Source organism: Oncorhynchus nerka, linkage group LG9a, assembly GCF_034236695.1.
Source record: "Oncorhynchus nerka isolate Pitt River linkage group LG9a, Oner_Uvic_2.0, whole genome shotgun sequence".
Lineage (NCBI taxonomy): Eukaryota > Metazoa > Chordata > Actinopteri > Salmoniformes > Salmonidae > Oncorhynchus > Oncorhynchus nerka.
In genome coordinates, this window is record NC_088404.1 from 52842736 (window position 1) to 52867315 (window position 24580).

General features: G+C 47.7%; 1 protein-coding gene across 3 annotated transcripts in view; it reads right to left on the reverse strand.

The window, feature by feature from the left end:
* Positions 1–292: 292 nt before the first annotated feature.
* Positions 293–24580, reverse strand: part of LOC115134510 (transcription factor SOX-6-like) — a 174054-nt gene continuing 149766 nt past the window's right edge. For all 3 annotated transcript variants that reach the window (XM_029668558.2, XM_029668559.2, XM_029668556.2), the window contains 4 exons: positions 12447–12555; positions 10513–10686; positions 5542–5758; positions 293–3464 (listed from right to left, as the gene is read on the reverse strand). In XM_029668558.2, the coding sequence (XP_029524418.1) occupies positions 3161–3464; positions 5542–5758; positions 10513–10686; positions 12447–12555 (804 nt within the window). In that variant the 3' untranslated portion in view covers positions 293–3160. The remainder of the gene's footprint in view (positions 3465–5541; positions 5759–10512; positions 10687–12446; positions 12556–24580) is intronic.

Genomic DNA, 24580 nt, shown 5'->3' on the forward strand with positions numbered 1-24580 from the left:
AAATATATTTTATATGGCCTGTTAATTACTCCAAAATGTCATTGTACGCTTGTACGTACGTACGCTTGGCCTGGCCTCAAGTATTACTATAGAAAGCATCTTGCTGCAACTAACTTCCTTCTCTGTGTGTGTCTACTTACTTTACTTGTTTCTATCAGCTTGGTATTAGTCTCTTGTTGAGGATACTCTGTTAGTGTTATAAGCACTAATAAACAAATAAATACAATAAGTAGCATACAGCGAAAAAGGGCTGCCTTTTGTCCATTGATAAACACTTCATACATGTCAATGATGAATTTGTAAGGAAATCTGTCTTTATTTTTTTCTCTGATTGTCTTTCTCACAAAGTCGTACTGACACTTTTAGAGCCAACACCAGCTAATAAATACAATGAAATGTTAAAAAGCACAATTTAATTTCAAATACAATACTCAACACAAAATGTGTGTGACCAGGAGAAAATTAAATGACGTCTGCTTCTGTAGGTCGAAACAGACCGGTGGTCTGAGTGACCTTTGGACTTGTGTCAAAGGGCAAAAGCACCCCAGGCAGCACAGGAGTTAAAACAATTTCTGCATAAATACTTTTTTTTAAATGCTACTAAACTGGAAATGTGAGGTTTTCCTCTCAAGTCAAAACAGGTGACTTTTTTCGTTTGTCAGAATTTTGTCGTTTTTTTTTAACGACACTTCACATTAGGCAGTACTGAGAAGAGAACATTAATATCCAGTGCGTGTGATGCTTAGAACACTGGGAACAATGTCTACGCACGAGGCTAGCGGTATAACTCTCCTTTTTGTGGTAATGCAAGTTCAATCAAACTTCAGTCCAAAAAAAAAAAAAAAAATGTATTTTTTTCTTCTACCTACCTGCAAAAATGTTGTTCGACATGGTCATAAAGAGTTACAAATCACATACAAATCAACCAGCAAACAGAGTAACACAAACCCTAAAATAGAGCTTGTAAAAGTAGACATATTTGCAAAGTGGAGGATTATGAAAATAGGACTTTTATGGGTACGTTTTAAATTGACTTTAAATATCCGTTTCAAAATATACATGTACCTTTTGAAATGCTCGAGGTTATATTGACCCACGTTTTTGTTTTTTTTGACAACGTACCAATTTGACAAAAAAAAACATTGGTCTGTATTTTGAAAACCACCTCTGACGTCAACATAATTGTAAACTGATCAATTCACAGAAACAAAATCTGATCTTCTGTACCTCGGTATAACGCAGTAAAAAAAATGTACATTTTAAAGCCCTAAATATATGCTGTCCCTACTATCGAAATGACTGTCTGGACCGCTCCTCTGTGTTTTCCTGTCATTCGGAATGACCATAGAACTAAGAGTCTAACTTTAAGACTTATTGTGCCTATTAAGATGTACTGTGTCATTAACAACATTTGCTGAGTCTGTATAACACATGTTATACTCACAAACTCTACACACAAACTTGAGCCAGATAAAAAAAAATCCAACCTAAAAAGCCACTCAAGCTGAAAGTCAATGTACTGTAACAGTGTACCAAAACAACTCATTTTTGGCCTCTATGCATTATGGGTGAATTAAAGTGGACGTTCAGGATTTTACAACTTGATGTTAGATGGTTCCTCACCTTGAATATAGTCTATGGGCCAGAGTAAACATGTAAATCATGGTTAAGGTTTTCTATAAACAGCCAATACAAACCTTCGTTGTAAAATCATGAACGACCCCTTTAACATCCCGTAGAAGATGTGGTCTAAGAAAAGAGAGGGGGGAAGGTACTTGGGGCTAAACATCCCCAGATTGATACTCTCTATGATGAATCTCTCTACTGGTCTGTGTCATTGCCAGAGGTGGTGCCAGAGATGACAGATATCAGTATCCGGAGGAATCCTGAGGCATTGCGTTTGGCGATGAGTGCTGGGTTGTTTACTGGGTTGTTTACTGGGTTATGCAAAGGGAAAACACTTCAAATGTCGGTTGTCTTTCATTTGGTACCTAATCAACATGACCCTGTAGCGCACCACAAGGTGTCCTAGAGCGCTGGGCCTACCCATGGTCCGGGGGGGGTCAGGGAGATTCTTCCTAATATGGACACATCAGAAATAAAAAAAATGATTGTATAAGACATTTTGCAGCATCAAAATTAAGACTAGAATATTTTAGAGGGATGTGAATGTAGGTTTGGCACATTTCAAGAAAAACTGTACAATATCTAAAAATTAAAAAAAAATATATGATAATAATATTAATAATAATAAAAGGGATTTTTCCCTCCCCTGTTTCGTTGTCAGTCTGAAAAGTCCTATCATTCTCTCATATGAAATCAAAAACACATTCACAAGCTGGCACAGCATACCTGAGCAAGGATATAAAACCCCATCATAAACAGTAATGTAACATATTGTAAGCATTTGTCGAGAAAGGTGTAGGGGTACTGTACTCATGAGAAATAATCATGTCAAACTACAAGAGCTAAGGATTTTACATGACCTTTCACATTTTCAAGTCCTGACAATCCAAGGTTTTACAGGCAAGTAACCTATCAAGGAACATGTCCATGGAAATCAAATTTAAAAACACAACAACAAAAAAACGTCATCACACTTCAAATAAACAATTAAGACTGACCGCTGTCGAAGACCAATTCCTGATGTTTTAGTCAAATCCATGCACGCTCCTATAAAAACAATACACACGCGGGAAATGTGTAGGCTCTCTCTTTGTTCTTTAATCTCATTCTCTTCTCATCGACCTCTTACTGACTCTTACTTGCTCTTGTCCATGTTGCATTGTAATTGCCGTGTGAGTATGTTCACTGTCTTTCTGGTAGATTGTCTGGAGGTTGTCTTTGCCCAATCCCTCTGTATGGGATCGTTTCCCGAGACGTTTGCGCATGCTAAAAAGAAGCACTCTCGTCTAAAAAGGTATTTTTTCAGCAACATGCTCTGTGAGATCTGAGCATGTTTCGTTTATGTCACATCCTGTCGAGAGTCAATCTGAGCATGCTCAGTCTGTGGTGCATCGTATCCCCGACGGAGCTGCTTCGAGCACATGCTCAGCTCCCGTCGTACTGTTGAAAAGTTGTTCTGCTCAGAACTCTGTCTCTGTCATATTGTCCCGCTTTAAAAAAAGTTTTTAAAAATCTGAGGTTCTTCTGAGCATGCTCAGTTGGCGCCGACAGGCTCCCGTGTCTCATGGCCACTGCTGTAGTCCGATTTGTCCTCAAAGTCTTCATACATGTCTATCTCGTCCTCTCCGATGGCCGGGTGATCGCCGGTCACCATGGCGACCGGCTTGGGCTTGACCACGCCGAACGTGCTCTGGGTGGCTGGGATGGCGGGCTCGGGGCTGGCCGAGGCGCTGGAGCAGTCCGACGTCAGGTGCGGTGAGGGCGTGGCTGTCGCTATGGCGATGGCAGCCGGGTAGAGGCCGCCGGCACTGTTGCTGATGGGGATCTGAGGCTGTGGCCTGGGGTAGGTGGAGAGAGAGAGAGGGGGAGAGGGAGAGAGAGAGAAAGAAAGAGGGAGAGAGAGAGTGAGAAGTGGAGAGCAAGAGAAGGAGAGTGAGGGAGCTTTTGAACAGCTATTTAGAACAAGTTGAAAGGTAGCTAACTCTTGTCTTTCGGGAAAACCTTAACACAGAGCTTTTGCCAGCACACAGTAGCCCTGTCAATGCTAAATAGCCTCTTGGGTAATGGATGGAATGAAGGTAAACACATATCACTCAAGCCGTCTGCCCTCAAATGAAGCACATAAACCAAGAAAATTGATGTCAGTTTCCTCATCTAACAGTTCACCCCTTCTAGAAATAATTACCGCAGAGAACCTCTGACAAACTCATTTTCACATTAAACTGCTTAAAAACGACCCTGTTTCATTATACGGAGCCGGGTCAAAATTGGTCATACCTCAATTTATAGCTCCCCCCCCAGTTATTTGATTCAGTCCTGAGTGAAATTCCAGCCGCTATGGCAAATCAGGCTTTTCTTCCGCTTGACCACACACACTAAATTACAGAGTTAAACCTGTGACGTCTGCCCTGTACTCTCTCTCTCTGTCTCTCTCTCTCTGTCTCTCTCTCTCTGTCTCTGTCTGTCTCTCTCTGTCTCTCTCTGTCTCTCTCTCTCTGTCTCTCTCTCTCTGTCTCTCTCTCTCTGTCTCTCTCTCTCTGTCTCTGTCTCTGTCTGTCTCTCTCTGTCTCTCTCTCAAACATCTGCTAGTATGATTTCTGTGTCATATTTCTACCGCCCGCAAAGCGCCTGCCATTGTCCTAATTTAATAAATGCCAACTATTAAAAATCGCTCCAATTCAAAGCAGTGCCCCTGGTAAATCCATTAAAACGTGGCCTGTCGTGATGACTTTAATCACATCTATACCTGTTTTCTATTAGGACCCAGCCACTGGCTTCGGCTGAATCCCAAAAGGCACCGTATTCCCTATAATAGTGCACTACTTTTAACCAAGGCCCAGAGGGCTTTGGGTGAAAAGTAGTGCACTATTTAGGGAAATAGGGAGCCATTTGGGATGCAACCTTTGTTTTCAGCATTGCCTGCAGTTTGACATGAGAGGATGAGAAAAGTGATAAATGATAAAGGGACCTTGTTATCTTTAAACTAGTAGTTTGGATTACAAATTCAGCACTTTTACTTGAAGTGAAATACTGGGTGCACGGAGAATTAGCCTTACAAAGAACAACTTCCCCTTAACAAAATGATTAGGAGCAGTCGATTCAAGTATTCCAATCCAAAAAATGGGAGCCGTCCATGACAAAAATATTGAAGAGATAGTTGACCCCAGGATCAGTTTCCTTATCTCTATTAGCTTAGTATTAAAGTGACCTACTTCAAAATGTTTTTAATTAAGTATGTTAAAAATCTGTTTTTCTGTGTTTGCATGGTGTGGGCGCAACCCCAAAAACAGAATGATGTCGGTGTATACCGGTCACAAAAAATATACATGACAAGTAATGGTTGGTTGGCCAGCTCAGTCAATGAGGCAATGTGACGTCACGCTATATGAGGAAATAGCAAGCATTGTTTTGTTTAATGTGATGTTTTTGAAGTGTTTTTTTTCTTAGACTAATTAAAGTATAGAATGAGTCAGCCACATTATTTGGGTATGGGATAACAGAATATGAACCTTTAAAAGGGAGATTCTCACTGGACAGTTACTTTAATAAAGGGTGACTACTCCAAAATCAAAGTTTGTCTGATGTTTTCTGACCTCAAACTGTAGCCTAAAGTCAAGATGATCCAGGTACCACATCACCGGTTGTGTATGTCCAGCTATATTCAAATGAATGAAAAATATATTTTTGTTCTGGAAATGACATGGTGCTTATCTCTTCCATGTATTATGGATTGTGGCGTAAAGCCTAATCGACAAAACAAATGGCCTGGGACATGGACTTACCTCAACAGAAGACCACTTTTGAGGTTTGAAAACACAAGCTTTGATTTTGGAGTGTAATGTCCCTTTAAGAATACTAACAGTTAGCCTAAAGACCGCACAACAGCAGATCAGTAGAGTGTCTCTCTCTTCTTACCCCACACTGAAGAACTGCCTCATCTCCTGGCGCCGCGAGCGCATCATCTGCTTGTACTCGCCAATGCGTAGCTTCTTGCCGTCGATGATGCAGGTCCTCTTGGGCCGGGGCTTGTACTTGTAGTTGGGGTACTTCTCCAGGTGGATCTTACTGAGATGAGCCTGTTCCTCGTAGTATGGCTGCTTCTCCTGGTTGGTCATGGACTTCCAGCGAGAGCCTACACACGGATAGCGGGACACACACACACACACACAGCAAGAGTCAAGGTTGGAACCCAAACTACAGCGTAAGGACACACACACACGTGTGCACGCACGCACACACACACACACACACACACTGAAGGACACTATTAGGGTATTGGTGTTCGAAGAGAGTATTGGAGTTGGTGTTCGTAGAGAGTATTGGAGTTGGTGTTCGTAAAGAGTATTGGAGTTGGTGTTCAAAGAGTGTATAGGAGTCAAAGTTTTGTCAAGCATAGTCCTGTAACTAGAAATCTTTTCACAGTTTAGTGGATTACAACGTTCATGTTCTTCTAATAATAACAGTTACATATCGCAATGTCATTTTTGGACGATATTATATCGATATTTGACTACATCGATTTTTTGTTTAAACTAGCGTTAGACAGCTGTATCCGCGCCAAAACTCTGCTATTTTTCACCCTATAGCTTGTTCTTTTAAATAGTGAGCCAAAATTTGTTCTCCACATTTAGTTCCCCGACTGATCAAAACAAATGTTCTCCTGCTCTCTCTCTCGTCCCTCTGCAGCAGACATATTGTGAGCAATATGTTTGGAACATCAAATCGCAATAAAATCGCAGTTTCGAATCGCAATCCATATAGAATAATGAGAATCGCAATACAGACCGTGATAATATAGAATTATGATAATATTGTATTGTGACGTCCCTGGTAATTCCCACCCCTATCTTATCATGTGGTTCAATTAGCCATTGAACCGTACGTGTCAGCGCTTCCACTGCACAAAACGTATGCCGTCTTACTTCTATCATAGCAGGAAATCTCTTCAAGGAGGAACTTGTAATAAGAGAGAGACTATTGGTGCATCTACATTGTTGAAGGGTGCTTGAAAACAGGGATCTGTCCCACTTTAGGATCCCTGATACAGTTTGGTTCTCATCATGTCTCTACTATAAGCACCCAGCGACGGAACAAGTGGACAGGACCGTTACCACAGGAATGGAGCACATCTGCGTGGCTTTCTGACAACCCATTATACACACACACACCACAGCTTGGACACACACAGGGAGGAATCCAGGACCTGTGTCCCAACGGACGCCCTATTCCCTATTTGGTGCACTACTTTGTCCTGGGGTCTGGTCAAAAGTAGTGCCCTATTTATGGAAAAGGGTGCCAATTGGGGCGCAAGCTCAGGACTCTGTTTACCGACGTTTATCGAGACTCCCTTCTTTTTCAACTAAGGAAACAGTGAAGACACTTTTTTTTTAACGGACTAAAGCGGCCGCATCGTGTCCCTCGTCTCCAGCTGTGTTATTGTGTTTGGGCAGCACACACTCCATCGTCTCCTGATTGCCTCTCAGGTCTGGCATTTCCCTGGTGTCATCACAAACAAACCGCTAACTAAGTAAATATCCGGAATGTTTGGTCTCCGCCGGATAGGTGGAAGTGATAGATGACCTCTGACCCTTTCAATTTGACTCCAACTTTGAGTGATGAGGTTTGAGCTATCCAATGCTTCGGAACCCTCAACTCTGGACCTCGAAGCCAGTTCCACTGCACTTTTTCATCGTTGCCCTCCTAATCAGGGACGAATGTAGACCTGGGACAGCAGGTGGGTACAATTAATTATCAGGTAGAACAGAAAACCAGCAGGCTCCGGATCTCATAGGGTCAGAATAATCCTGTTTAGAATGATAACTTCAGTGATGTTGAACAATGGTCTATGTATACGACGGATGAGCAAAGTGCAAGGATTTTATTTCTTTAATACAGCGTTTAGTTTCCCTCAATTCATTCAGCGACTAAAGTCATTTGACACCGTTTGCTCAAAAGCCAAACATTTTGGCCTAGTGCATGGGCCGACGGCCCTTATCACTGAAAGTGACATTTTTTTCCCACACACACAAAAAAAAGGTGTTGAGGGAGCCCTTTCCAAGCAATATCTTATATTCAGCACCACGGATAGCAGTCTGATCAAATTACCACGAAATCTGACGTTCAGGGTCACAGAGCAGTGGACCCAGTGGTCGTCTGGTGAAGTCGCAGGGAGAATCGAATCTCGTGAACATACAGTAAAATTTGCTCAAGGAGTGATTTGACTTTTTGATTTAAAAAGCTACCAACGAAGGAAATATTGTTGTCCAGTGATTAACTGAAATACCCACATCAAGCCCCACAATAAATTAAATCATGAAACGCAGAATAAACAAGTATTATAAGGCAAACAGAAGGTTTGATTGAAATCAATATTTATTAAAGGCATATTGCTTTAAACTTAAAACAAAGTGTTGTCTGTTTCTTTACCTTACTTCAATAATTAACATTTTAAAACTCTAAAATGCGTTTTGGAGAACAGCTAAAACATCATTATTGCACACAGAGTGAGTCCACGCAACTTATGTGACTTGTTAAAACACATTTTTACTCCTGAACTTATTTAAGCTTGCCACAACAAAGGTTGAATACTGATTGACTCAAGACATTACAGCTCTTCATTTTTCATTCATTTGTCTAAAAAATAAACATATTTTTTTATTTTAAAATTCAGGCTATAACACAACAAAATGTGGAAAAAGACAAGGGGTGTGAATCCCAGTATCAATGCTAGTATCAACACAAGAAGCACTTTTCACTGCACATATCCATCACCCCAGTCAGTCTCACAGCAGAGGATGTGTGTGTGTGTGTGTGTGAGAGAGAGAGAGAGTTATATGGGTGTGTGTGAGTTCTATAAAGATGTTATTTATTCTAATATGAATGATTAAATAAGATCAGATTGATCGATTGGTAGTTGACCAATTTACAATACTTTGAATACATCATTGAACGTTTAGGTGGACATGGGGGGGAGCACATTCAGTTTCTGTTTCATACGGCAGTGTTGTTTAAAATGAGTCACACACCCTCTTAAGACATTATCTACAGTGCCTTCGAAAAGTATTCAGACCCCTTGACTTTTTCCACATTTTGTTACGTTAAAGCCTTATTTTAAAATGGAATTGAAAAAAAATGATCCTCAGCAATCGACACACAATACCTCATAATGACGAGGTGAAAACGCTCGGGATTTGAAAAGCACCACACTGCCAGTTCTCTGACCCCTCCCTATAGACCGTCTCATCGTTGTTGGTGATCGTCAGCAAACTTAATGATGGTGTTGAAGTCGTGTTTGGCCATGCAGTGATGGGTGAACAGGGAATACAGAAGGGGACTAAGTACACTCCCCTGAGGGGCCCCAGTGTTAAGGATCAAAGTGGCAGACATATTGTTGTCTACTCTTATGACATGGGGCAGCTCGTCAGGAAGTAAAGGATCCAGTTGCAGAGGGAGGTGTTTAGTCCCAGAGTCCTTAGCTTAGTGATGAGCTTTGTGGGCACTATGGTGTTGAACGGTGAGCTGTAGTCAATGAACAGCATTCTGACATAGGTGTTATTTTTGTCCAGCTAAGAAAGGGCAGTGTGGAGTGCGATTGAGATTGCGTCATCTCTGGATCTGTTGGGGCGGTATCTAGGGTGTCCGGGAGGATGCTGTTGATGTGAGCCATGACCAGCCTTTCAAAGCACTTCATGGCTACCGACATGAGTGCCATGGGGCGGTAATAATTTAGGCAGATAACCTTTGCTTCCTTGGGCAAAGGGACTATGGTGGTCTGCTTGAAACATGTAAGTATTACAGACTCGGTCAGGGGGAGGTTGAAAATGTCAGTGAAGACACTTGACAGTTGGTCTGCACATGCTTTGAGTACATGTCCTGGTAATCCTTCTGGCCCAGCGGCCTTGTGAATGTTGACCTGTTTAAAGGTTTTGTTCACTTCGGCTACCGAGAGCTTTATCACACAGTCATCCAGAACAGCTGGTGCTCTCGTGCATGCTTCAGTGTTGCTTGCCTCGAAGCGAGCATAAAAGGCATTTAGCTCGTCTGGTAGGCTCGCGTCATTGGGCAGCTCGCGTCTGGGTTTCCCTTAGTAGTCTGTAATAGTTTGCAAGCCCTGCCACATCCGACGAGCATCAGAGCCGGTGTAGCTATTTGGCATGGGTCCCCAGTTGGGCCGACCAACCAGTGCTCCCGCACATTGGCTAACCGGGCTATCTGCATTGTGTCCCGCCACCCACCACCCACCAACCCCTCTTTTATGCTACTGCTACTCTCTGTTTATCATATATGCATAGTCACTTTAACCATATCTACATGTACATACTACCTCAATCAGCCCGACTAACCGGTGCTACTTTTATAGCCTCGCTACTTTTATAGCCTCTCTACTGTATATAGCTTCGCTACTGTTATTTTTCACAGTCTTTTTACTGTTGTTTTATTTCTTTACTTACCTATTGTTCACCTAATACCTTATTTGCACTATTGGTTAGAGCCTGTAAGTAAGCATTTCACTGTAAACACCTGTTGTATTCGGCGCACGTGACAAATAAACTTTGATTTGAGTAGGATTCAATCTTAATCCTGTATTGACGCTTTGCTTGTTTGATGGTTCGTCTGAGGGCAATTGCTGTCTGTGGTAGATCAATCCACTTAATTTTTGCAACTGAAAGAATCTGTATGACCATAACAAGGCCACGGTATATGGAGGGCATATTTAATATATATATATATTATTTTTTTAACACTTCATTCAGACAGTAAGGAAATCAAACAGGCATGTGGGAGAAAGAGTGAGAAGGAAAGGATTGAACCCTGGTCTCCGGTGGAGAGTTTTATATGCCACATGCCAGGGAGTATTACCACTTGACCACAGCTTTGCCATCTTACCCAGGATCTTGCTGATGTTGGAATTGTGCATGTCGGGGAAGGTCTGCAGGATCTTCCTCCTCTCGTCCTTGGCCCACACCATGAAGGCATTCATGGGTCTCTTAATGTGGGGCTCAGTACTGTTCCTGCCCCTGGTCTCCCTGAAGACCCGGGCCTCTGTAGTGCAGGAGACACCTGTGGGAAGGGAGGGCCATTTCATGACTTACTCAATCACTCACTTGTTCGTGTAAAAAAAAAACGTTTAAGCCACAGAGTACATACATTGCACAGTATGTCTAAGAGCGTGGCTTCCAGACAGTGAGGGAGGGGACAATTGAAAGTGTGTGTGTGTGTGTGTGTGTGTGTGTGTGTGTGTGTGTGTGTGTGCACTCGTGTTTTACAGTAAGGATGGGATCTGTGTCTACTCTACACAGAAGAGCATAGAGGCCGCAGAAATAGGGATTGACCCCCTGGCTGCGGTCGCCATCAACGACGCTCTGATTATCAGACAGATAACATCTCTGTTTACGGCCCCGTGTTCACAGCTCTGATTTCAAACCACAGCATGATGAATGCTTACCAATCCACCGTAACCTGTAAACACTGGGGGTTTTATAGAAAACAGGTGGGCTTCTGGGCCAGAAAATATTTTTTTAAACAATTCCGTTTTTAACTGCCTTGCTTCTGTTTGCATACTTCGGCAGGGTGGAATTGTCTGAGACACAAACAGTGTTTGGTGGGTTGGAAAGAGGGGGAGAATCTAGAACACCGCTTCTTGTTCCTCGTCGACATACAGTAAGAAGCCCACTGAATAATTGTGTCGTATTAAAGGTCCTTAATTTGAAAAACTAAACGGAAGCCCCGTCATTTGGTTTGCTATAAAGTTCAGGGGTTGTGATGGGGGTATTGAACAACTGTAAATATCACAGAGTGGGCCTTATTGGTGCAAGGCAGGGGTTTGTGCCTGGACATTCAAGTGTCCACTTACTGAGGCGATCCGAGGAGAACACAATAAATATTTGGGTCTGGTGAATACCTGTGTGCAGAGCAGACGATCTCTCTGTCTGTGTCTCTGCCGTAGGGAACACAGTTGAAAGAGCCCCCAAAAGTGGCGCTATCTAACCAAGGGCCCCAAGTGAAGGGTCACTGGCATCTATTTAGCCTGAGCAGGATGTGCCCACTTTTGCCTCGAACCCAACCTCTTTTCCTGTCTGTTAAAGATCCGTCTGACCCTCTCTCTTCTCCTCTGGTCTCCTACTATTACGCACCAAGCCATACAGCGGCAGGGTACTTCTATACACATTCATATAAACACGGATGGCAAGCACACACACAGTCATAAACATGAACCAGAACACACTGTACTGTACAGTATGCACTTACGTAAAAGTATGGAACACTGAAAGAGATCAGAGGAACTCTTTCAGGAGATGGGACAGAAAGGGAGAAAAATGTATTTTTTGGACATTTTTTGAAACAAAGAAAGAACACATTACTGAGACATTTTGAAAGAAAGAAGGAACATATTATTGAGACATTTTGAAAGAAAGAAGGAACATATTATTGAGACATTTTGAAAGAATGAAGGAACATATTATTGAGACATTTTGAAAGAAAGAAGGAACATATTATTGAGACATTTTGAAAGAAAGAAGGAACATATTATTGAGACATTTTGAAAGAAAGAAGGAACATATTATTGAGAGATTTTGAAAGAAAGAAGGAACATATTATTGAGACATTTTGAAAGAAAGAAGGAACATATTATTGAGATATTTTGAAAGAAAGAAGGAACATATTATTGAGAGATTTTGAAAGAAAGAAGGAACATATTATTGAGACATTTTGAAAGAAAGAAGGAACATATTATTGAGATATTTTGAAAGAAAGAAGGAACATATTATTGAGACAATTTGAAAGAAAGGCAGGGGGGAAAAAAAGAAGAGGAAACTCACCATCAACATCCTCATGTCTGGTGAGGTCAATGACCCTGTGGCCCGTCTTTCCATCATCCTCTCCCAGGTTGCCCAGGTGCTGACTCAAACTCTCAAAGTGCATCCGCTCCTAAAACACAGAGAGGTCAAAGGTCAATAAGGGTTGATTCACACCACCGAGCCGAGCTGTGAAGAGCTGAACTGGTTTACGCACGCACCACAGTTGTCGGAACCATGCTGGAAAGAACCATGTGAAAATAAATATCCAAGCCAGCACAGTACAGTTTGGGTCTGCCTAATAGCGTGAAAATTCTATTAAGAGTCCAATTAAGAGGCCTGTAAAGCTCTGGTATAAGGGCTCAGAGAGAATAACACAATCATCACATCACAGAACACACATTTTCAAAGAAATTCCGCAATTTAGCAAACGTACACAGCAAACAAGTTTCGGGCTTCGATGCGTAGCTGTTTGCATTGTAATTTGGCCGTCTTCGGATCAAAGGTTTTGCTCTTCTTTGTGATCTTAGAGGCGGTCTATAGGAGAGTAGGTTTGCGCTAATGATCGTGTGGCAAACTCGACTCGTATTTTCTCACACGCTGCTTTTGGCGAGAGGTAAGAGTTTAAAGACAGCCACTCCAGCTTAGGGGAGGTAGGGGAGGAGGTTTTTGAGAAAAGACCGGATCGAAAAGAAGAAGAGAAGAGAACAGGAGAATAAATGAAGTCAAATAATGCAGGAAAAAAGAAGAGAGAGCGTGCGCGCGCGAGAAAGATGATTTATGGCCAAAATGATTTATGGCCACAGAACAAGATCATTCGCCAGATCTATCCAGCGCAGAGCTACCATGTAAGCTGCCACTGACTCGATGCTCCCCACCCATCCTGCCTACTGAGTCTCTGCTTATCCTGCACTGTCCACCCATCCTGCCTACTGAGTCTCTGCTTATCCTGCACTGTCCACCCATCCTGCCTACTGAGTCTCTGCTTATCCTGCACTGACCACCCACCCTGCCTACTGAGTCTCTGCTTATCCTGCACTGCCCACCCACCCTGCCTACTGAGTCTCTGCTTATCCTGCACTGTCCACCCATCCTGCCTACTGAGTCTCTGCTTATCCTGCACTGTCCACCCATCCTGCCTACTGAGTCTCTGCTTATCCTGCACTGCCCACCCACCCTATCTACTGAGTCTCTGCTTATCCTGCACTGTCCACCCATCCTGCCTACTGAGTCTCTGCTTATCCTGCACTGTCCACCCATCCTGCCTACTGAGTCTCTGCTTATCCTGCACTGTCCACCCATCCTGCCTACTGAGTCTCTGCTTATCCTGCACTGTCCACCCATCCTGTCTACTGAGTCTCTGCTTATCCTGCACTGTCCACCCACCCTATCTACTGAGTCTCTGCTTATCCTGCACTGTCCACCCATCCTGCCTACTGAGTCTCTGCTTATCCTGCACTGTCCACCCATCCTGCCTACTGAGTCTCTGCTTATCCTGCACTGTCCACCCATCCTGCCTACTGAGTCTCTGCTTATCCTGCACTGTCCACCCATCCTGCCTACTGAGTCTCTGCTTATCCTGCACTGCCCAACCACCCTGCCTACTGAGTCTCTGCTTATCCTGCACTGCCCAACCACCCTGCCTACTGAGTCTCTGCTTATCCTGCACTGTCCACCCATCCTGCCTACTGAGTCTCTGCTTATCCTGCACTGTCCACCCATCCTGCCTACTGAGTCTCTGCTTATCCTGCACTGCCCAACCACCCTGCCTACTGAGTCTCTGCTTATCCTGCACTGTCCACCCATCCTGCCTACTGAGTCTCTGCTTATCCTGCACTGTCCACCCATCCTGCCTACTGAGTCTCTGCTTATCCTGCACTGTCCACCCATCCTGCCTACTGAGTCTCTGCTTATCCTGCACTGTCCAACCACCCTGCCTACTGAGTCTCTGCTTATCCTGCACTGTCCACCCATCCTGCCTACTGAGTCTCTGCTTATCCTGCACTGTCCACCCATCCTGCCTACTGAGTCTCTGCTTATCCTGCACTGCCCAACCACCCTGCCTACTGAGTCTCTGCTTATCCTGCACTGCCCAACCACCCTGCCTACTGAGTCTCTGCTTATCCTGCACTGTCCACCCATCCTGCCTACTGAGTCTCTGCTTATCCTGCACTGTCAACCCACCCTGCCTACTGAGTCTCTGCTTATCCTGCACTGTCCACCCATCCTGCCTACTGAGTCTCTGCTTATCCTGCACTGTCCACCCACCCTATCTACTGAGTCTCTGCTTATCCTGCACTGTCCACCCATCCTGCCTACTGAGTCTCTGCTTATCCTGCACTGTCCACCCATCCTGCCTACTGAGTCTCTGCTTATCCTGCACTGCCCAACCACCCTGCCTACTGAGTCTCTGCTTATCCTGCACTGCCCAACCACCCTGCCTACTGAGTCTCTGCTTATCCTGCACTGTCCACCCATCCTGCCTACTGAGTCTCTGCTTATCCTGCACTGTCCACCCACCCTGCCTACTGAGTCTCTGCTTATCCTGCACTGTCCACCCATCCTGCCTACTGAGTATCTGCTTATCCTGCACTGTCCACCCATCCTGCCTACTGAGTCTCTGCTTATCCTGCACTGTCCACCCATCCTGCCTACTGAGTCTCTGCTTATCCTGCACTGTCCAACCACCCTGCCTACTGAGTCTCTGCTTATCCTGCACTGTCCACCCATCCTGCCTACTGAGTCTCTGCTGATCCTGCACTGTCCACCCATCCTGCCTACTGAGTCTCTGCTTATCCTGCACTGCCCAACCACCCTGCCTACTGAGTCTCTGCTTATCCTGCACTGCCCAACCACCCTGCCTACTGAGTCTCTGCTTATCCTGCACTGTCCACCCATCCTGCCTACTGAGTCTCTGCTTATCCTGCACTGTCAACCCACCCTGCCTACTGAGTCTCTGCTTATCCTGCACTGTCCACCCATCCTGCCTACTGAGTCTCTGCTTATCCTGCACTGTCCACCCACCCTATCTACTGAGTCTCTGCTTATCCTGCACTGTCCACCCATCCTGCCTACTGAGTCTCTGCTTATCCTGCACTGTCCACCCACCCTATCTACTGAGTCTCTGCTTATCCTGCACTGTCCACCCACCCTATCTACTGAGTCTCTGCTTATCCTGCACTGTCCACCCATCCTGCCTACTAAGTCTCTGCTTATCCTGCACTGTCCACCCATCCTGCCTACTGAGTCTCTGCTTATCCTGCACTGTCCACCCATCCTGCCTACTGAGTCTCTGCTTATCCTGCACTGCCCAACCACCCTGCCTACTGAGTCTCTGCTTATCCTGCACTGTCCACCCATCCTGCCTACTGAGTCTCTGCTTATCCTGCACTGTCCACCCATCCTGCCTACTGAGTCTCTGCTTATCCTGCACTGCCCAACCACCCTGCCTACTGAGTCTCTGCTTATCCTGCACTGCCCAACCACCCTGCCTACTGAGTCTCTGCTTATCCTGCACTGTCCACCCATCCTGCCTACTGAGTCTCTGCTTATCCTGCACTGTCCACCCACCCTGCCTACTGAGTCTCTGCTTATCCTGCACTGTCCACCCATCCTGCCTACTGAGTCTCTGCTTATCCTGCACTGTCCACCCATCCTGCCTACTGAGTCTCTGCTTATCCTGCACTGTCCACCCATCCTGCCTACTGAGTCTCTGCTTATCCTGCACTGTCCACCCACCCTGCCTACTGAGTCTCTGCATATCCTGCACTGTCCACCCACCCTGCCTACTGAGTCTCTGCTTATCCTGCACTGTCCACCCACCCTGCCTACTGAGTCTCTGCTTATCCTGCACTGTCCACCCATCCTGCCTACTGAGTCTCTGCTTATCCTGCACTGTCCACCCATCCTGCCTACTAAGTCTCTGCTTATCCTGCACTGTCCACCCATCCTGCCTACTGAGTCTCTGCTTATCCTGCACTGTCCACCCATCCTGCCTACTGAGTCTCTGCTTATCCTGCACTGCCCAACCACCCTGCCTACTGAGTCTCTGCTTATCCTGCACTGTCCACCCATCCTGCCTACTGAGTCTCTGCTTATCCTGCACTGTCCACCCATCCTGCCTACTGAGTCTCTGCTTATCCTGCACTGCCCAACCACCCTGCCTACTGAGTCTCTGCTTATCCTGCACTGCCCAACCACCCTGCCTACTGAGTCTCTGCTTATCCTGCACTGTCCACCCATCCTGCCTACTGAGTCTCTGCTTATCCTGCACTGTCCACCCACCCTGCCTACTGAGTCTCTGCTTATCCTGCACTGTCCACCCATCCTGCCTACTGAGTCTCTGCTTATCCTGCACTGTCCACCCATCCTGCCTACTGAGTCTCTGCTTATCCTGCACTGTCCACCCATCCTGCCTACTGAGTCTCTGCTTATCCTGCACTGTCCACCCATCCTGCCTACTGAGTCTCTGCTTATCCTGCACTGTCCACCCATCCTGCCTACTGAGTCTCTGCTTATCCTGCACTGTCCACCCACCCTGCCTACTGAGTCTCTGCTTATCCTGCACTGTCCACCCACCCTGCCTACTGAGTCTCTGCTTATCCTGCACTGTCCACCCATCCTGCCTACTGAGTCTCTGCTTATCCTGCACTGTCCACCCATCCTGCCTACTGAGTCTCTGCTTATCCTGCACTGCCCAACCACCCTGCCTACTGAGTCTCTGCTTATCCTGCACTGTCCACCCACCCTGCCTACTGAGTCTCTGCTTATCCTGCACTGTCCACCCACCCTGCCTACTGAGTCTCTGCATATCCTGCACTGTCCACCCACCCTGCCTACTGAGTCTCTGCTTATCCTGCACTGTCCACCCACCCTGCCTACTGAGTCTCTGCTTATCCTGCACTGTCCACCCATCCTGCCTACTGAGTCTCTGCTTATCCTGCACTGTCCACCCATCCTGCCTACTAAGTCTCTGCTTATCCTGCACTGTCCACCCATCCTGCCTACTGAGTCTCTGCTTATCCTGCACTGTCCACCCATCCTGCCTACTGAGTCTCTGCTTATCCTGCACTGCCCAACCACCCTGCCTACTGAGTCTCTGCTTATCCTGCACTGTCCACCCATCCTGCCTACTGAGTCTCTGCTTATCCTGCACTGTCCACCCATCCTGCCTACTGAGTCTCTGCTTATCCTGCACTGCCCAACCACCCTGCCTACTGAGTCTCTGCTTATCCTGCACTGCCCAACCACCCTGCCTACTGAGTCTCTGCTTATCCTGCACTGTCCACCCATCCTGCCTACTGAGTCTCTGCTTATCCTGCACTGTCCACCCATCCTGCCTACTGAGTCTCTGCTTATCCTGCACTGTCCACCCATCCTGCCTACTGAGTCTCTGCTTATCCTGCACTGTCCACCCACCCTGCCTACTGAGTCTCTGCATATCCTGCACTGTCCACCCACCCTGCCTACTGAGTCTCTGCTTATCCTGCACTGTCCACCCATCCTGCCTACTGAGTCTCTGCTTATCCTGCACTGTCCACCCATCCTGCCTACTGAGTCTCTGCTTATCCTGCACTGCCCAACCACCCTGCCTACTGAGTCTCTGCTTATCCTGCACTGTCCACCCATCCTGCCTACTGAGTCTCTGCTTATCCTGCACTGTCCACCCATCCTGCCTACTGAGTCTCTGCTTATCCTGCACTGCCCAACCACCCTGCCTACTGAGTCTCTGCTTATCCTGCACTGCCCAACCACCCTGCCTACTGAGTCTCTGCTTATCCTGCACTGTCCACCCATCCTGCCTACTGAGTCTCTGCTTATCCTGCACTGTCCACCCACCCTGCCTACTGAGTCTCTGCTTATCCTGCACTGTCCACCCATCCTGCCTACTGAGTCTCTGCTTATCCTGCACTGTCCACCCATCCTGCCTACTGAGTCTCTGCTTATCCTGCACTGTCCACCCATCCTGCCTACTGAGTCTCTGCTTATCCTGCACTGTCCACCCACCCTATCTACTGAGTCTCTGCTTATCCTGCACTGTCCACCCATCCTGCCTACTAAGTCTCTGCTTATCCTGCACTGTCCACCCATCCTGCCTACTGAGTCTCTGCTTATCCTGCACTGTCCACCCATCCTGCCTACTGAGTCTCTGCTTATCCTGCACTGCCCAACCACCCTGCCTACTGAGTCTCTGCTTATCCTGCACTGTCCACCCATCCTGCCTACTGAGTCTCTGCTTATCCTGCACTGTCCACCCATCCTGCCTACTGAGTCTCTGCTTATCCTGCACTGCCCAACCACCCTGCCTACTGAGTCTCTGCTTATCCTGCACTGCCCAACCACCCTGCATACTGAGTCTCTGCTTATCCTGCACTGTCCACCCATCCTGCCTACTGAGTCTCTGCTTATCCTGCACTGTCCACCCACCCTGCCTACTGAGTCTCTGCTTATCCTGCACTGTCCACCCACCCTGCCTACTGAGTCTCTGCTTATCCTGCACTGTCCACCCACCCTGCCTACTGAGTCTCTGCTTATCCTGCACTGTCCACCCACCCTGCCTACTGAGTCTCTGCTTATCCTGCACTGTCCACCCATCCTGCCTACTGAGTCTCTGCTTATCCTGCACTGTCCACCCATCCTGCCTACTAAGTCTCTGCTTATCCTGCACTGTCCACCCATCCTGCCTACTGAGTCTCTGCTTATCCTGCACTGTCCACCCATCCTGCCTACTGAGTCTCTGCTTATCCTGCACTGCCCAACCACCCTGCCTACTGAGTCTCTGCTTATCCTGCACTGTCCACCCATCCTGCCTACTGAGTCTCTGCTTATCCTGCACTGTCCACCCATCCTGCCTACTGAGTCTCTGCTTATCCTGCACTGCCCAACCACCCTGCCTACTGAGTCTCTGCTTATCCTGCACTGCCCAACCACCCTGCCTACTGAGTCTCTGCTTATCCTGCACTGTCCACCCATCCTGCCTACTGAGTCTCTGCTTATCCTGCACTGTCCACCCATCCTGCCTACTGAGTCTCTGCTTATCCTGCACTGTCCACCCATCCTGCCTACTGAGTCTCTGCTTATCCTGCACTGTCCACCCACCCTGCCTACTGAGTCTCTGCATATCCTGCACTGTCCACCCACCCTGCCTACTGAGTCTCTGCTTATCCTGCACTGTCCACCCATCCTGCCTACTGAGTCTCTGCTTATCCTGCACTGTCCACCCATCCTGCCTACTGAGTCTCTGCTTATCCTGCACTGCCCAACCACCCTGCCTACTGAGTCTCTGCTTATCCTGCACTGTCCACCCATCCTGCCTACTGAGTCTCTGCTTATCCTGCACTGTCCACCCATCCTGCCTACTGAGTCTCTGCTTATCCTGCACTGCCCAACCACCCTGCCTACTGAGTCTCTGCTTATCCTGCACTGCCCAACCACCCTGCCTACTGAGTCTCTGCTTATCCTGCACTGTCCACCCATCCTGCCTACTGAGTCTCTGCTTATCCTGCACTGTCCACCCACCCTGCCTACTGAGTCTCTGCTTATCCTGCACTGTCCACCCATCCTGCCTACTGAGTCTCTGCTTATCCTGCACTGTCCACCCATCCTGCCTACTGAGTCTCTGCTTATCCTGCACTGTCCACCCATCCTGCCTACTGAGTCTCTGCTTATCCTGCACTGTCCACCCACCCTGCCTACTGAGTCTCTGCTTATCCTGCACTGTCCACCCATCCTGCCTACTGAGTCTCTGCTTATCCTGCACTGTCCACCCACCCTGCCTACTGAGTCTCTGCTTATCCTGCACTGTCCACCCACCCTGCCTACTGAGTCTCTGCTTATCCTGCACTGTCCACCCATCCTGCCTACTGAGTCTCTGCTTATCCTGCACTGTCCACCCATCCTGCCTACTGAGTCTCTGCTTATCCTGCACTGCCCAACCACCCTGCCTACTGAGTCTCTGCTTATCCTGCACTGTCCACCCACCCTGCCTACTGAGTCTCTGCTTATCCTGCACTGTCCACCCACCCTGCCTACTGAGTCTCTGCTTATCCTGCACTGTCCACCCATCCTGCCTACTGAGTCTCTGCTTATCCTGCACTGTCCACCCATCCTGCCTACTAAGTCTCTGCTTATCCTGCACTGTCCACCCATCCTGCCTACTGAGTCTCTGCTTATCCTGCACTGTCCACCCATCCTGCCTACTGAGTCTCTGCTTATCCTGCACTGCCCAACCACCCTGCCTACTGAGTCTCTGCTTATCCTGCACTGTCCACCCATCCTGCCTACTGAGTCTCTGCTTATCCTGCACTGTCCACCCATCCTGCCTACTGAGTCTCTGCTTATCCTGCACTGCCCAACCACCCTGCCTACTGAGTCTCTGCTTATCCTGCACTGCCCAACCACCCTGCCTACTGAGTCTCTGCTTATCCTGCACTGTCCACCCATCCTGCCTACTGAGTCTCTGCTTATCCTGCACTGTCCACCCATCCTGCCTACTGAGTCTCTGCTTATCCTGCACTGTCCACCCATCCTGCCTACTGAGTCTCTGCTTATCCTGCACTGTCCACCCATCCTGCCTACTGAGTCTCTGCTTATCCTGCACTGTCCACCCACCCTGCCTACTGAGTCTCTGCTTATCCTGCACTGTCCACCCACCCTGCCTACTGAGTCTCTGCTTATCCTGCACTGTCCACCCATCCTGCCTACTGAGTCTCTGCTTATCCTGCACTGTCCACCCATCCTGCCTACTGAGTCTCTGCTTATCCTGCACTGCCCAACCACCCTGCCTACTGAGTCTCTGCTTATCCTGCACTGTCCACCCACCCTGCCTACTGAGTCTCTGCTTATCCTGCACTGTCCACCCATCCTGCCTACTGAGTCTCTGCTTATCCTGCACTGTCCACCCACCCTGCCTACTGAGTCTCTGCTTATCCTGCACTGTCCACCCATCCTGCCTACTGAGTCTCTGCTTATCCTGCACTGTCCACCCACCCTATCTACTGAGTCTCTGCTTATCCTGCACTGTCCACCCATCCTGCCTACTGAGTCTCTGCTTATCCTGCACTGTCCACCCACCCTATCTACTGAGTCTCTGCTTATCCTGCACTGTCCACCCATCCTGCCTACTAAGTCTCTGCTTATCCTGCACTGTCCACCCATCCTGCCTACTGAGTCTCTGCTTATCCTGCACTGTCCACCCATCCTGCCTACTGAGTCTCTGCTTATCCTGCACTGCCCAACCACCCTGCCTACTGAGTCTCTGCTTATCCTGCACTGTCCACCCATCCTGCCTACTGAGTCTCTGCTTATCCTGCACTGTCCACCCATCCTGCCTACTGAGTCTCTGCTTATCCTGCACTGCCCAACCACCCTGCCTACTGAGTCTCTGCTTATCCTGCACTGCCCAACCACCCTGCATACTGAGTCTCTGCTTATCCTGCACTGTCCACCCATCCTGCCTACTGAGTCTCTGCTTATCCTGCACTGTCCACCCACCCTGCCTACTGAGTCTCTGCTTATCCTGCACTGTCCACCCACCCTGCCTACTGAGTCTCTGCTTATCCTGCACTGTCCACCCACCCTGCCTACTGAGTCTCTGCTTATCCTGCACTGTCCACCCACCCTGCCTACTGAGTCTCTGCTTATCCTGCACTGTCCACCCATCCTGCCTACTAAGTCTCTGCTTATCCTGCACTGTCCACCCATCCTGCCTACTGAGTCTCTGCTTATCCTGCACTGTCCACCCATCCTGCCTACTGAGTCTCTGCTTATCCTGCACTGCCCAACCACCCTGCCTACTGAGTCTCTGCTTATCCTGCACTGTCCACCCATCCTGCCTACTGAGTCTCTGCTTATCCTGCACTGTCCACCCATCCTGCCTACTGAGTCTCTGCTTATCCTGCACTGCCCAACCACCCTGCCTACTGAGTCTCTGCTTATCCTGCACTGCCCAACCACCCTGCCTACTGAGTCTCTGCTTATCCTGCACTGTCCACCCATCCTGCCTACTGAGTCTCTGCTTATCCTGCACTGTCCACCCACCCTGCCTACTGAGTCTCTGCTTATCCTCCACTGTCCACCCATCCTGCCTACTGAGTCTCTGCTTATCCTGCACTGTCCACCCATCCTGCCTACTGAGTCTCTGCTTATCCTGCACTGTCCACCCATCCTGCCTACTGAGTCTCTGCTTATCCTGCACTGTCCACCCATCCTGCCTACTGAGTCTCTGCTTATCCTGCACTGTCCACCCACCCTATCTACTGAGTCTCTGCTTATCCTGCACTGTCCACCCATCCTGCCTACTGAGTCTCTGCTTATCCTGCACTGTCCACCCATCCTGCCTACTGAGTCTCTGCTTATCCTGCACTGTCCACCCATCCTGCCTACTGAGTCTCTGCTTATCCTGCACTGCCCAACCACCCTGCCTACTGAGTCTCTGCTTATCCTGCACTGTCCAACCACCCTGCCTACTGAGTCTCTGCTTATCCTGCACTGTCCACCCATCCTGCCTACTGAGTCTCTGCTTATCCTGCACTGTCCACCCATCCTGCCTCCTGAGTCTCTGCTTATCCTGCACTGCCCAACCACCCTGCCTACTGAGTCTCTGCTTATCCTGCACTGCCCAACCACCCTGCCTACTGAGTCTCTGCTTATCCTGCACTGTCCACCCATCCTGCCTACTGAGTCTCTGCTTATCCTGCACTGTCCACCCACCCTGCCTACTGAGTCTCTGCTTATCCTGCACTGTCCACCCATCCTGCCTACTGAGTCTCTGCTTATCCTGCACTGTCCACCCACCCTGCCTACTGAGTCTCTGCTTATCCTGCACTGTCCACCCATCCTGCCTACTGAGTCTCTGCTTATCCTGCACTGTCCACCCACCCTATCTACTGAGTCTCTGCTTATCCTGCACTGTCCACCCATCCTGCCTACTGAGTCTCTGCTTATCCTGCACTCTCCACCCACCCTATCTACTGAGTCTCTGCTTATCCTGCACTGTCCACCCATCCTGCCTACTGAGTCTCTGCTTATCCTGCACTGCCCAACCACCCTGCCTACTGAGTCTCTGCTTATCCTGCACTGTCCAACCACCCTGCCTACTGAGTCTCTGCTTATCCTGCACTGTCCACCCATCCTGCCTACTGAGTCTCTGCTTATCCTGCACTGTCCACCCATCCTGCCTACTGAGTCTCTGCTTATCCTGCACTGCCCAACCACCCTGCCTACTGAGTCTCTGCTTATCCTGCACTGCCCAACCACCCTGCCTACTGAGTCTCTGCTTATCCTGCACTGTCCACCCATCCTGCCTACTGAGTCTCTGCTTATCCTGCACTGTCCTCCCTTCCACCCGCTCCGTCAAATGAGTCTGCCACGCTCCAAAACTGTGGTGGAAAAGACTGTTATATATATAGACTGTTAGACTGTTATATATATATATAAATAAAACACACACACACACACAGCGGGGTCTGAAATTGTTGGCACCCTTGATAAAGATGAGGGAAAATTACTGTATAAAATAAATCATTCAAATACTGAGCAATATTGTATGATCAAAAACATGATATTATTTTGAACTAATACAATTGCTCATAGAAAGAGATTCTGACACCCCTGTTTTAATAATGGCACTGAGCATTTTTCTAAAATGTTTTATAGACCATTCCTCCATACAGAATATTTCCAGATCCTTGACATCCTTCGTCTGGGCGTATGGACGGCCCTCTTCAATTCAAACCGCAGGTTTTCAATGGGATTTAAATTCCGGCGATTTTGTGGTCAATTAATGATTTCTTTGTGTATTTTAATGTGTACTTTGGGTTACTGATCCACTTCAAATCAAATCAAATTTTATTTGTCACATACACATGGTTAGCAGATGTTAATGCGAGTGTAGCGAAATGCTTGTGCAAGTTTCTTGCGGCCAAGTTTCAGGCAGAGGCAACCATGTCCTGGTATTTGGTCAAGTTCATGTCAAGTTCATGATGCCGTTGACTTTAACAAGGGCCCCAGGACCAAAAAAGGCCAATAAACATCAAAGATCCACCCCCATATTTTACAGCAGGAATGAGGTACTTAGATATCTGTTTATGTACTGTCATTTAAATGCCAAACCCACCACTGGTGTGCATGGCCAAAAAGCTCTACGTCATCCTGGAGTT